This window comes from Phaethon aethereus (assembly GCF_964289735.1).
Source record: "Phaethon aethereus genome assembly, chromosome: 8".
NCBI classification, from domain to species: Eukaryota; Metazoa; Chordata; class Aves; order Phaethontiformes; family Phaethontidae; genus Phaethon; species Phaethon aethereus.
Window position 1 is genome coordinate 29,590,192 of NC_138584.1, and position 14,966 is coordinate 29,605,157.

The 14,966-nt window shown below is 47.3% G+C and overlaps 1 protein-coding gene across 1 annotated transcript; it reads right to left on the reverse strand.

The window, feature by feature from the left end:
- Positions 1 to 3,021: 3,021 nt before the first annotated feature.
- CYB5RL (cytochrome b5 reductase like) lies at positions 3,022 to 13,559 on the reverse strand (the record flags this gene model as incomplete). The annotated part of the gene is given in 10 exon segments (XM_082002719.1): positions 3,022 to 3,121; positions 3,817 to 3,845; positions 3,848 to 3,965; positions 4,060 to 4,230; positions 5,887 to 6,090; positions 6,094 to 6,120; positions 7,781 to 7,885; positions 11,019 to 11,106; positions 12,307 to 12,455; positions 13,383 to 13,559. Coding segments are annotated over 10 exon segments (1,119 nt in total). The 3' UTR covers positions 3,022 to 3,070.
- Between the last annotated feature and the right edge of the window lie 1,407 nt (positions 13,560 to 14,966).

A 14,966-nucleotide genomic window follows, 5' to 3' on the forward strand; every position in this document is an offset into this window, starting at 1 on the left:
AGTGGGGAAAGAAGCAGCGAGTATCTGTAAATCTCAGGCAGGGAGACAAGTTGCATGTATCAATTAAGCAATGAGGATCGATGCCTGAGATTTCCTGTGGATTAATGAAGGGCTGGGAGGAGCTGATGGCCCGAGGTGCAGCTAAGGACCATTAATGCCAACTGGTCATTAATCCCCAGGAAATGCTCCATGCCAAGGTCGTTAAGTGCCTGCATATATTTATGGGTAATGATAACAACAATAATATTTGTACAGGCTCTCTCCCCACCTCCCGCCCTCGCTGGAGCCATGCCGAGGGCTGGTGGGAGCATTGGGGCACCCCACCAGCAGGCCTCTGTCCCAAGCCCGGCCAAGGCGGGGGACATGGGGGGCACCCGTCCTGGGGCGTCGGGCACCACATCGCCCCACGAGCACCAAGCATTCAAACAAGGAGATGCGAGGCAGCCCGCCCTGTCCCTGGGCTCTGGTGCAGGCTCTGCAAGATGGCTGTGATGCTGGCACATCTCCTGCTGACTTCCCAGGGACACCACAGAGCTTAATTAGCTGCTTCCCTAATGGGCTTGGAGAGGAGGTCTGTCCCCGTGCTTGTACAACACGTGCAGGGCAAGCGCCCGCAGCAAAGAAGCAGGAGAGCTCCGGCACCATGGCCTGTGGTGCAGGGGCCTCTCCTGGATACTTCTGGAGTATTTCCATAACCACAGCCCCACTCAGCCAGGAGGAGTGCTCAACCCTCCCGGTCACGATCCCTCGAGCTCGGAGACGATGTGCTCCCCGGCTCCTCTATCGCTGCACGACGGAGCAACACGTTCATCCTTATCGCATCCATCTCCAGCAACACCCGCTGCCTTCCAGCCCTTCCACCGCCAGCCTCGGCGCCGCGGCACCTCCCAGTGTGGAGCCAGCAGCCAGAACACCGGCACCTACGCGGCCGCTCTCCTCCATCCCTCCAGCTGCGCTCTGCGGTCCCGCTTCATGCCGAGCATCAGCGATACCCCCAGGAGATGGGGGGCCGGGGCTGTGCGGCACAGCAGCTGTGCCCCGCTCCCGGGAGACGGCATCCATCAGCCACCGGCATATTCACCCTCTCCTGACCTGGGGATGGCCATTCCCTGGCTGGGCCCGAGCCCAGGTGACGCTGCTTGCCAGCCGGCATTGTCGGCAGGAGGGCAGAGGGAGGACGAGGTGCGGCGGGGAAGCGGGTGGAGGAGCCAAGCAGGGGGGTCTGGCCCGAGGTGCTCAGCATCAGCCCAGGGTGTTTTGGCTCTGGCCAAAGTCACGGTGGGTGATTGTGAGGTTTGCCATTATCAGGGCTGCCTCTATTCCTCAACCCGCAAATTTATACATCATGAGACAAAAAGGCATTTTGGTTCATTTAAACAGAAAGGATGTGATCAGGACTGTGAGACTTCAGAGAAGATCAAAGGTTTAAATACGGTCCCCAGGAGAAATGGGAATTATTTAGGCAGGAAATAATGAGATGAAATTAAGACGGTATTTAGGGTGCACACAAGGAAGAAGGGAAGCGAAGCGAAGCCCCTCGCCCCAGCACAGCGCTGCACAGGTGGTGGGGGCTTCCTGGGGGATGGCTGGAGCACTGGAGCATCCTGCCGGCACCCCTCTGCCCCGGCAGCAGAGGCGGGTGCGAGCCCCTGCCCAGGCCTGGCAGCGGCCACCCACAGCTGCAGGGAGCTCACACACCTCCCACTCCACAGAACCCCCAGCATCACCACCATCTCCCTAGAAAACCGCCACCGCGGGGTGGTTCCCGGGTGGGAAGGAAACCTCTCGAGTTCCCTTGATAGGGGAAAAAAACCCTTCCCGAGAGCCTTTCCATCCCACGCAAGGGATGGAAACCCGTGGATGGAACACCATGCAAGCCTCTGGAAGGGGCCATCCCCACGGGGGACAGCCTGGGAAGAGGGGACTGGTGTGAGCCAGCTTGAGAAATGACAAAAAGCGGGATGGGGAAGGGAGGGAAGGGCAGAAAACAGAGAACAAAGTGCCCACGGGCGCTTTCAAGGCCCCTTCGAGTTCATACTTCCAAGGACACCTTCTCCCCCCACGGAAAATGTCTCGCGAAGACCCTCGTGCTCTCCGGTGCAGCAAGCCAGGCTGCCAGCTCCGCATGGATCACCTCCGCCTGCCTTTGCAGGATTGCAACCCGCAGCACTCACAGCTTGCTCCGTCTCTCACCACCCTCCCTTTTAGCCACGAACAAAGACGGGAGGCTTCGTGGCAGAACGGCCGGACCAGCTGGGTAGGGTTTAACCATGGTGGCCCATATGTGCTGAAATACCCAGACATATTGGGGTTGCGTTTAAAGGAACAGTCCCAGCTTTCGTGCAGAAAGTCATCGCTTTCCCGAAGCGAGCGTGAAGTTTTACCTCAGGCCTTTGCAAAAAGGCTGGGTGGATTTTTAGCAAAATCTCAAAAAGGCGGAGTATTTAAAGCAAGAGGTATATAAGTAAGGTTTTCAGAGTATGTAATATCTGAGGAAAATATTTTATCTGTGTTCCTAGCTCAGACCAAAGTAGGAAGAGAAAGCAACTCCTTATTTTATCATCCTCATGCTGCGCAGAAACACCTCCACTACATCAGTGGCTTATGGTGGCTGAAGCACAGTTCGGATGGGAGTTGAGACCTTGCCTTGGACCTACCCTGGACAACTTCCCTGGATCTCTCTACATTAAAAGCCAGAACCCTATTTTGGGTTACAAAGACGGCTTTCTTGTCAGCCCTTGCTCATGAAGTTAACAAAAACTGCAGCTACACTGGATTAATTGCAGGCATTTGGTAACTGGTGACAAATCTCACCGATGCGAGGGGAACCTACACTTCCTCCCAACGTGTCAATCAGAGCCATCATTTTAGTGCACGCTGCTTATTTTGAGTCACTCTTAAAACTACATCTCCTTTGTGTAAAGTAAAAAATGAGGCATGAATGATAATGCAACATCATCTGTCACAGCTTGGGAATCCCCAACACAGGATGAACTGGGAACGAACAGCAAAACACCAAGGTGTCCAGAAAGGTTGTATTTCCAGCAGAGCCCCCTGAAGCTGTCACTCCTCAGGGTGTTCCTGTACGCTCAGGGCACCCCCTCAGGCACCTGCGAGAGTCCTGTGACAAAAAGAAACAGCTGTTAATTTGAAAAGAGGTTCAATTTAATGAACCAGGGGTATTACACAACACTTAGGGGACACGGAAAGCAACCAACCATCCTCCATGACAGACAGCAGCTACAACCCAGATGCTTTCTTTCAGCTTTAGGACATGCTCTTTTTCTCCCCAGGCAGCATTTCAAGGGTTAAGGGCCAGGGTAGGTAATAAAGGCTGTGCTAGGGCAGGACGACAGCCTGCCTAAGTCCTCGCTGGGCACCATGTATAATTCCATCCTTACATATAGTTTTTCTGTATATGGCTGGAAAGGCTCTTTTCAGAGAAGATCAGTGCCGCCTTCTCCGTATTAGCATGTAATGTGCAACTGAGGCACAGAGAGATTGAAGGGACTTGCCTGGCATCACCCAGCAAGACAATGACACAACCAAAATGAGCCCCATGGACTCCAGCATGCTGGGCCAGTGCTCTGCTGCTCCTTTGGCCAGGCAGTCCTCTCCCTGAGGGCAAGTCTCTCCTCTGGATGCCTACAGGGCACAATACCACTGCAGACTGACACAGATTGCAACGCAAGTCACTGGTCTTCACGTTACAGCAGAGCCATGTACTCGGATGCTCTTTAGTACCCTTAGGAGATCTCTCTCTCAAAATTGCACATGAAGACTGTCATTAAAATTACCACGCTGTTCCCTGCATACCATGTAGCAGCCACTCTGGAATGGCACCCATTCCTTAAAGCACTCTCAAGAGTGAGAATCACACTGGAGACATGTATTTGATCCACAGGCCCACGAAAATATATGCGCAAGGAACTCAGTCTATCGAGATGACTGATTTTGAGCAACGTCTGCAGAGAAACAAGGAAGTCCAAGGCTCGGCCTAAGGTTCCTCAGGTCAGGAATATCCTGCTAAAAGACAAAACAGGAATTTTCTTCAATTCCAGCAGCTTTCAAGTATCTACTCATATCTTCACTGAATGCAGAAGAGCCACAGATTAATACAAATGGCCTTCTTCGACAGGATTTTATTATCATCTTCATCAAGTCTTCATTGAGACGACCGGTGTATGTGGTTTCCTGATAGCTCCAAGGAAGTTTTTCCAGAGAAGTTTCCTGAGAAGGCAAAAGGTTTGCAGTGTGCCACATGAAAAAAGAGAACTAATTTCTTACAGACAAATCTCCCTCCTCCCCTCAGAGTACTGCAGGGGATGTTTTTCACCCTTTTGACTCCATCTGGGTAGAACTGACCCTTCCCAAGAGCAGATTCCTCTTCCAAAGCCCAGATCAAATCTTTCCCTGCCACCGGACCTGGCCACTCACTCAAAGGGGACTGAACAAAACCTGAGCGTAGCTATCGCTAATAAATGCTGCAGAACCTTCTCCTTTGAGAACCACTTCCCACCGTGCCTTTTCTATTCCCAAGTCTATTCCTCTCTATTGCCTCTCCCATTCCCAAGTTTCTTTCAGTCCCATCTCCCTTGACCAAAATGCAGAGAACCCAGCCCTGCTCCAAACACAGCTCTGATCCACCGAGAAATGTGAGATCCCATGGCATTAGGTCCAGTGGTGACTCTCCTACTGCTATTAATTAAAAGCAGAAGGTGCTCAGATGTGGTGGCGACAGGCAGCAGAGTGAAATACTGAGACAGACAGATATGTAATCCTGAAAGGGAGGATGCACGAGTCAGTGTTGCACCACAACAAACCTGCTAAGAGAAGAGAAGAAAGAGAGACGCACACATAGGGCAGGCGGTGTTGACAGGGGTCAGGCAAGTTTCTCGCCCTTCACTGATTGAATTTCAAGACCTCCTCATGCTCTTGAGACAGCACTGTCCTGAAAAGGGTATTTAAGCGCTGTCACCAGAGACAATTACCAGCTACGCTCTATAGAGCGGCTGAGGGGGTGCCTAAGTCACAAGTACTTTTCCCTACACCCAATCTCAACTTGCCGAGGCCATATGTGGAACATAATGTATGAGGCAGATCCACTATGAGAGATACAAAAAATGATTCATCTGAGAAACTAAAAATGCAATAGGATTCATTCCCTTAGCATAAATAATTCTTTCTATATCCTCACTGCAATGAATCTTCATTTCTGAGGGAAGTAATTTTCAACCACCAAATCCATGCAGAACACAGGCAACTTTGGGACCAAATGGAAACGAAAAAGACTGCTCAAAATATAAGACCGCTGAGAGGTATGCCCTCATCCCATAGATTTGGCAGGAAAAAAATTATTTTACAAATAGGGAAACAACTTTAAGTAGTTTAAAAATGGGTCAGCTGGGAAAAATAATGGCTGGGAAGTTGGTGTTAACTAGAAGAAGAGAGCTTTAGCCATGAGCAATGAATGGAAGATAATGACAGATTAAGGAATTGGTATTAGTAAAGAAGAAATAGTTTATTTGCTGTGAGTCTCCCAGAGTCAAGTTTTCTTTGCACAAATGTTTAGGTGCAGCAACAACCTTCTGAAGGGCAGGGGGAGAATAATCAACAGTGATTATGAGTCAGTGGGTCCATCCCAACAGAACAGCTACCAAGGAGGTAAAAGAGGGACAAGCAGCAATGGTTGCTTCCCTGCAACTCTCCAGACTGGTAGCAGTGTGAGAATGTGCAGCAGGTTTAAGAACAGCAGCTACTGTATCACAAAATAGCCTCAATGACTAGGAAAGAATTAAGATCATGCTCATGGAAAAGCAGAGGCAGCAGAGGCTCACCCAGCACACAGAACCCTAACACAAATGTGCTTCATATCCATTTATTTACCTGGCTTAGGATGTAAAATATTCTGATGTTCCAGTATCGAGCCAGATCCTGGAGAAGAGGTTTCAAATAAATTTTGTCAAAGGTACGGAAGCAGACAACAAGAGTTACAAAGGTTTCATCCTCTTCATCATCTGTTATGGACTGGAGGATGGGAAGCATTGGTGCGAGGCCGGTACCAGATGCCAGCATGAGAAGTTCTCCATGCTAACAACGAAACAGAGAATTCTGAATGAGCTGTGGTGACTGGAAATGAATGTGCTCATGGCCAGTTCCTCCTTGCTGCCACACTGGTAAAGGGTTGCTTGAGAGAGAACATATCAGAAGGTCATGAACTGGCAAATTCAAATCTCAGAATGTATTTTTCTGCAAAGGATTACAGATAGCACTTCCAGGGTGTATGTATATCTCAAATCTAACAAAACTGGATTTTACCTAAATATAACCATTTAGGCTTGATTTCAATTTATATTTCAGTTTCAATTCTGCAGTACTCTTCACTGACCCACTGTGTGTTGTTTTCCCACTGGAAATGCTCCTTGTGTTTTATATTGGCTGCTGCAAAGCACAATCCTGCACGTCCTCTGCAGGAAATGGTTTCTTCTCCATCCTGATCCACATATCTTCCTAGTGCATTATCTTACTTTTCTCAAAGAGCTACCAGCAGCACATAGTGCTTCCCACCTGCAAGGGTGGACATTCTCTCTAGTCGCAATAGGGACCTTCAGGCAGCAAGGTGCTGCGCGTAGGAGGACAGAAGGCTCCCAGCACTTTCCCCAGCTGCCAGTCAGGGCCCCAGTGCCAGAAGTGGGATTTAAGCCCCTACTAAGCCCTCAGAGGCTGCTTATATGTTCTGTTTTGACTAGGCAGTTTATTGTGAATGGATCTGATCTGCCCAAATCTGAACCCTATTCTACTGGCAGCAAACAGAGATAAAGGAAAATTTTACTATGTAACTAGTATTTGAGACCTTTGTTATAATTCCTAAATAATAAACAGTTCTTCTACAGCAAGTTGTTTTAAAGATTGCTGGAGTGCCTTGCAAACCGCATGTACACAGATCACCCGGACAGCCCCTGAATGCAGTCACTTCTAGGCATGACCATGTTCTGTCCCAAATGATTATCTGGAAGCTTTTAAGAAGAGAAGTGAACAGTAGCCTAAAACAGCAGGGAGAGTATTTCAGGAAGCAGAACACAATTGCTGTGCATGGAGGTTGGCTACTGGGATTTTCCAGCTTGGGGAGGGGAGGGGGGGGGCCAGGCATGTGGAGAAGGAAAAACAAGGCTTTGGGATCTTAATGACCAGCATTTCAGTTTTGCTTCTCATTTGAAAGGTCAGAATTAAGTAACCAAATTAGTATGTGTGAGAAGCCTTCCTCTGAAACTGGATCTGCCTTTCTCTGCAGCGAGCCTGGTATCAGCAGGTGGGATCAAACTTTGCAGAGCGGCTGGCTGATGTGACACCTCACTGGAGCTGCTACAGTTCAGGGAATACCCGAGAGAGAGAAAGATCAACACTTCTCCTTTGCTCGTGCTCAGTCACAAAACTGCGATGTGGTTCAAACAAGGCAAAAACCAGTCCACAGTCATTGCTGGTGCAAAGTTCCCTTTGTTAAACACATCAGGAACTTCTAACGCAAGTGATGAACGGAGAGCCTTGCTAATATTTTCCAGCCTCCCGTCCACCTCCCTCTCCTCTTCCTTCTTAAATATTCTGCAGTTCAATACGGTATACTTTCTCCAATTGACTGCTAATGCTATAGCACTGTATAGTAACACAGGAAGTCCCTAAAATAATAATGAAAACAGTAATCAAATTGATGCCTTCCCTTTGGGGTATTAAACAAAGCTAGCTGCCACAAGCTGAAACATCCCATGTCTTTTCGGGAACTAACCTTATTAGGTTGATACGGGAACCCTCCAAACGGCCCGCGCCAAAAGACCATGTCTCCTTTTTTCCATGTTTTTATGTATTGTGACATTAGCCCAGCTTCGTAGCACTAATAAAAAACATTGCACAAAAGAAAAGAATAATTATACTCAGTTGGAAAGTTTCCCAGCTTAAAGTCAATTATAAAGTTATCAACATTTAAACAAAAAGGGGACAAAAAACAATTTCATGCGTTTAAAAAGAAAGATCATTCTATGTGAAAAATAACTCAAAGTTATACCCAAAACAAAGACATTTAAATTAAATCATATTGGATCCATTCCAGCCTGACTATAATGTAAACACAACCCACTCTCATGCAGTCTGAATCTCCAAAACTGGAAAAAGCATTTCCAGAGTTCTTGCTTACAAAGCACACAGAGAAGAGTGTCTTGAATGCAAAGCACAGTTCAAGCCTTCAAATGTTCTCCAAATCTCAGGGTATGGGGTCTGGAAATGCCCTCTGGGTACTGATAGTTACATAAACACTGCATAACTCTTGCTTTATTTTCAGTCTCTCAGATGCTGTGTTGATACAATTAGTGACCCAAAGTTAGGTTTCTCATTTATAAAACTCTTGTTTTCAGAACAGATCCTCTGGATGCTAAGGGATACCTTCACATATTCAAAAATACATTAATTTAGGCCTCACGGAAGAAAAACATTAGCAAAATCTGCCTTACTTTCTACCAGGCACATACAATATTATCTAGGCTTTTGCCTGCAGGAATGCTAACCTCACTCATGACTGATGAGGAAGGGTCAGTGCTTGCTTGAAACAAAGAAGCAAGGAGAAGCTGGAAAAAGAAGGGCTCAGCCAAGCAGTCTTGTTGCTACGTGCTATATGTATATGTATGTCCTATATGTATGACCACTTTATGATTAATGAGAACAAACGTGTGCAAAAGAACGGCCACGGTCTATGCGATCTGGCCGGAGGACAGGGGCTGGTCCAACCAGCAGGAGCAGATAAGCCCAACAGCTGCGGCAGGCGACTGGTGTCGCACAGAGACAATGCCACTGATAAGCCTGAAGAAAGGCAACACAACCAGAGGTCAAAAGATGGGATGTGACATAAGCCTTCGAAGACTCCAGCCTGTATAAAAGAAGCGTATTTTGGGGTATTTTCTGCATGCGCGTTGGACAGAAGCCCAGCTCCACACCCCAGTGCCTTGGCTGGCCACCAAGCTGCACTGCAGGCAAACAAAATTGGTGAACCACAAAGAAGCTAAGAAAAAGCCAGTGAGTGAGCATGTGCTTGCAAGCAGTGTTAGCTAATAAAGAACATAGATGCTCCTCCCCTACTAACAACCTCACTTAAACAAGATACCTGAAGTATTAAGAACTATTAGCACCAGTTGTTACACTCAAAAGGTAAATGTGTAACATACACACATCCAGGCTCTCACCTACTGCCAGAAACATTTTTACGTTTAAAGGGCTCTGGGCAGGTACTAAGTCTCACGCAAAGAGTGTGCAGTTGCATCAAAGGAGCAGTATTTTATACATACCTTCTTCAAACATACACAGTAAACCAAGGCAAGAGCAGAAAAGTCAGCCCCATTTACTGCCTACTCCCAGTGGACCAGGGTAATGGAAACTAAAACAATCCTTCTTTCACCAAAATTATTTCCAAAAATTGAAGTGTGAAGTGATTGAGTGGGTTTAAAATGAATTTTTCTAAATAAAAAGAAGAAAATAATTATCTCCTGGGGGAAAACTTCTACACCCAGTTTTACATGGAGAGAAACCCTAACATTATAAAATCACTCAAAACGAGGGTTATGCTCTGTAAATGGCAACTCCCTCACTCTTAACTGTAGTATCACAAATGCATTGCTATAATAACAGGAGACAGAAGGTTTGAACAGTGCTTGGATTGCATAGTAACAATAATAATATAGTACTTTCCAAAATTGCCTGAATAGTGTAAAATATACCACAACCTACAGAGTGAGTTATAAAAATGGCTGCTTTACGCTGGGTGTTACCAACCTCTTTTGTCACTGCCAGAGAATAACTATAGCTCCCTTTGGGATGAAAGGTTCTATATAAAGGAGAGGTATCATTACAATCATTACTATTATTATTGAAATGCAAAACCTGTGAGTAATAAGCAAGTATACATGAAATTTCACAGTCATCCTGTGAACGTATCCTTATTAATGCAACTCAAATGCAACATTTCTCTCCTCTACCACAAACCAATTGCCACAAGAACGGTGAAATGACCCTCCCACAGGTATCCTATAGAAGCTGTACCCTTAAAAACAGCATTTGTGTTCAAACCTATAATGCATAATAAACCCCAAAATGTGAAATCCTGGAAGACAGGCAGAGGACAAGTGGTCCTTCTCTGCAAGCCACTTGGGACACCCAGCACTCTGAATTTCACACCTATATTGAAGTCTGCGTCTGCCCTGAGGAATCACTAGTGATTTACAAATACAGTATCGGAAAAATCTTCAGTTCGATATTCTACATACAAAGTAATCATTTATGAGGGCCCTACAGACTTTATTTAGAAAAATTTCCAGCCAACTTCTTCTATAAAATCCTTTTGAATTCAACCAGCATTCTGTGGTGGCCTCCAGAACGGCCAGGACACTCATCCAAAATGGGGCTCTGCCACCCCATCTGCCCCGATAGGTGCAGCCTATGCCCGTGGGCCACAGGGCCCCTCTCAGACTGCAGGCAGCTCCAGAGCTCTGCCTGCAAACTAGAAACAGTTGCCTACTGTCTGACTACATTTTTAAACAAAATGAAAAACTTTTCTGTGGAGTGTTCTTAAAGCAAATCGGGGGGGGGGGGGGGGGGGGAACAGCTGGGCAAAGACTTCCCAAAATCAGGGGTTCAACTGGGCTGACAATTGGATGCAACTCCAAAGACAGCCTGAAAAGACACAACGAAATCAGTGGAATGGGCACCTCTTTCCACACTGGTGACCACAGGGCTCCTGAGAGGCTCTCCCAACTGCTTAATAGGGCTTATACTGCAAAGCACTTGTGTGTCACCTTCCTCTGCTTTCAGTTTTGTGGGAAAAACTGCAATTTTTATTAGCAAAGCGCAACTGCTTCAAAACACAGAAACAGTCCACGCAGGCTTTAAGAGTCTCACTTGAAGTGCTGACAGCGTGCTTGTTTCTTAAAGAAAACAGTCCCCCGCACCTTAGACTCTAATCCACATTGTACAGGTTTACTTACTTTCATTAAAACTTCAAAGTAACCTTCAGCGTTCCCTGGGCTAATCGGAGTATAGGCTCGCTGCACCTCCAAACCGTTCACCACTCCTCTGAGGAGAGAGATGCAGGAACCCGCTGTGACTTGGGTCATTGACTGGCATTACCAAACTCCTGCAGTTCTCTGTGAGACAAAGGAGGCAGCAGGTCCTCTTCCCAATGGTCCAGCCTGTGCACAGATGCAAAACATTTCCCTTCCAGGGGTAAAAATCCAGGGGGAACGTAATGGCTAAATGCATCTTTTGTTTACCCAGTGGTGGCCCCAGCTGTACCACATATTCAGCTTGTGGACACATCCCCAAAAGGACGTTTGAGCTGTTTTGTGAGAAACAGCTGAACATACAAGACTGGCAAAGGGGAGAGAAAAATATTTTCATGGTAAATTTGCAATCCCTTTTGGGCTGGGGTCTACTTTCCTTTCTGTGTTGGGACAGCATCTGGTAACTAAATAATGAAAGCCAGGGCACAGCCTTGACCTGAGGTGTTGTCAATATACACTGTATTTTCCTGTAAGTCTTCACTTTCCACAGAATATACCCACCCTGCTCTTACGCTCACTACAGCAATTGATTGAAGCAACCAAATCTTTTCCTCTGGTGCATTATGAGAGATGTCTGAAGGGAGAAGCGTGTGCTTTCAGCAGCCAGCCAGCTGTACACGTCAGCTGTTAACGTAGAAATAACGTCAACAGATACAGATCAATGGCATCATAACATGACTTTTTCTATCTGGCAATGATCACCACAGATGGCTGAGACACACAAACTTTTCCTAAGTGGCTCCTTTCTGGCAAGCAATAAACTATGCAGGAGAGTTGTTCTGTTAGAAATCAGTCAGGAAATGCCCGGACACCAGGGGTAAGACCCTGGGTGCTGAGTTACCCCAAGATACACGGCCTAAAATACCATGCTCTGGAGTAAGCACAGCTCATTGTCTTCATCCCAGCATGGTGGAGTAAATAATCTGTTGTAACATCTATTCTTTGACTCTTTCTTTCTGCCAATGGATTTTCTTAATCACACCTAATTCTGTCTGACCCACCAACACAAGGATAATGCTGAAGAAAAATACAGCTTTGGAATGGCTTTTACCATAAAATTAGTAGAGCTAACGAGCTCACAAGTTCTTTCATCTGTGTCATTGTGGAGGTATAGAAATTATGATTTGCCTGGTATGAAGCCTTTGTCTATTGACAAAAACCTACGTTTTGGGTTACATAATGCAGACTGTTTAACTAGCACAGAGAACAATACCTTAACACGATATGTTGTCCTAAACTCAATCGCAGACTGCTATTTCCCGGTAATTCAAATTTGTACTGGTAGGTGTCCTCTGTTAGCTGCTCCACCGAGCTTATGGTGAATGCAGTAAATGTATCTGGATTCAGTTCTGAATTATTGCTCTGCAAGAACAACAATAAATAATTACTTGGTTAGATGGTGTCTTTTATTATTTCATTTTTCTTTGGAAGCAAACGTGTGTGCTAATTTAGTGCAGGGGATACTCAGGACTCCAGAAGAACACGTATTAAATGCTGTGGCCCAGCGCAAATTTCAGCTCTCTGCTGATTCATTATCATGTTCTGCGGCATGCACTTTGGGATCTCGCAACTCCCCCCGCCCCTTTAAATTACATTTTTTTACACCTTACAGCAAGGTCATCCTATTATGACTCACTGCAATCATTTTCTCATGTCTGGAAACAAACAGAAATAATACTGCTAGAAGAGCTGAGCGCTGCTTTGGGGGCAACTTTGAAACCTACTGATGACCACTGCAAATAGGAAATATTGTTAGCTGTGTCAACGCTGATCATTTTTGCTTGACCCAGCATAGTTAATGTTACGTAAAGGGGCACTGACAAGCTTAAAATTATGCTCTGAAGACAACTGTTCCACCACACACAACGCAGCTTTTTTCATCCTCAACATACAAGTACAAAAACCAGGAAAAGATGAAAAAGGTCAGGAAAACCGAGTTTCTCTGAGGAAACAGAGAAAATTGTGATTCTTTGTGCCTTTCACCCATTCCACTTTGTAGAGAGGCTGGCTCCGTCTGGCTGGGGTACCCCAGCAAGGAGAAGCTGCAGACCCAGGGCTGTAATGCGACACCAGGGCGAACTCGGCACTTGGAAAATCACATTACAGCAGGGAGAGAGCAGGCAAGGGGGAGGGTGGCTGTGAAGGCAGAGTTTGGGGAATTACATTTACAGCCTTCTCTTAAGGCACCTCTCTAATCTATTGCTGCATCCCTCGCCCATCACCACAACCCCACACGCTAACAAGTACCATCAAAGCACAGGCTCTAGGATGTGATGAAGATAAATTGACCTGTTCCTTTCTTTCCATGAGGAGGCTTTTGTCTTGCTTTGCTTTGGCCCTTTCCCATCGTTCAAGCTCCTTCTCGTATACATCATAGATGCAGGGTTTGCAGCCGCTGCCGCAGCACTGGGATGGAGAAGGTTCCTGGGGTTTGAGACCCAGCCAGTCATCCTCATTTCCACTCATTGTCTGCAAAACACAAGCCCTGCATCAAAAACAGGACGATGAAGAGTGGCACGTGCTCATCAGCTGCACATTATTTGGAGGACTGAGAAATCTCCCTCGAGCGTCTTGCATATATATCTCAGGGGACTCAGAAAACTGAAAACCTGTGAGCCAATCTGGCACCTGCACTGCTCCATTTTCGTTCAAGTGCTCGCTGCCTCTGCCTTGTCCGGTGCAGGAATGCCAAACGTCACAGCCATCGGCCCAGAGCTGCACAGCAGACCCCCCCCAGCCTCAGAGGGCACCGCGTTCCAGCCTGGCTGCCCAGCCAAAGCTACCTCCAGCAGCAGCAGGCACACACTTATTCCTGCTTGTTCTGATGTGGTGATTTCCAACAAAGGAGTGGCCTGGTCACCTGGAGCAGAAACATCTTAAAAATCTGCAGCTCTGTCTATGAGAATGGGTAATGAACCCCAACAGGCATGACAGGGCCTGCCGGAGCACTGCTTTAAAATGGGGGGAGGGCAGCAAGCTGAGAGGGGGGTTTAGAGCCAAGAGACTAGAGGCAAACAGGCTAAAGTCAGAGGCAAATAAAAAAATGCTGGTTATGAGCAGATTTGAGTCTGGCTTTAAATGCAGACATATAGGAAAGGGCAAGAAGCACAGGCAGCATTTTTCTCTCTTAGCAGGATTTGAAACAGAGCTGTACTCAAACTGAATGCTCCTCAAACCAAAATCAACATGCAGACCTCTCAGGGACTCTGCTATTTTTACGCAATGGCTGGCTTAATGTTGTTCCTAATGCATTTGTATCTCTATCGTTTAAACAAAAGGAGGTCCAGAGGAAATTACAAAGCCACAGGTGACAAGGAGGAGGAAGAGAACACTTAGCACTTAGAGCAGCTTCATTTTCGAGGGGAATTAATTAACTGACCTTCACCCCTGCAATACACATATGCTCGTTCTAACATTACGAGGGAAGAAGAGGGAACCAAAAGGCAAGCGGTCTTGCTCACCACAGGCGGCCGGGGGCTCTGTGCACCCACAGCTCCCCTGGGGGCTGTTAAGGAGAGCGACCCCGGCCAGGCCGCGGGTGGAGTCCAGACCCTCCAGGCTCGGGCTTGGCCAGGTTTATAGTGTCGAGCACTTACTGAGCGTGCCCAGAGGTTTGGGCACGCCCCCCCACAGCGGGTCCGCAGGCCCCAGCCGGCCCCCAGCCGGCCCCCACCCGCGTCCCCGGCCCCTAAGGGCTAGTCTCCCAACTCCCTCCCCGACACAAGTGAGGTGCCTTCCCCTGTCCTCCTGCTGACTTACCAACATGGCACCTGCCCTTCACCCGCAAGCCACCCCCATCGCCAGGCAATTTGTCGACCCGCCCTTACTGCGGGGTGCCTGTTCGCCATTGGCCATCGCCGCCGCCAGTCACTC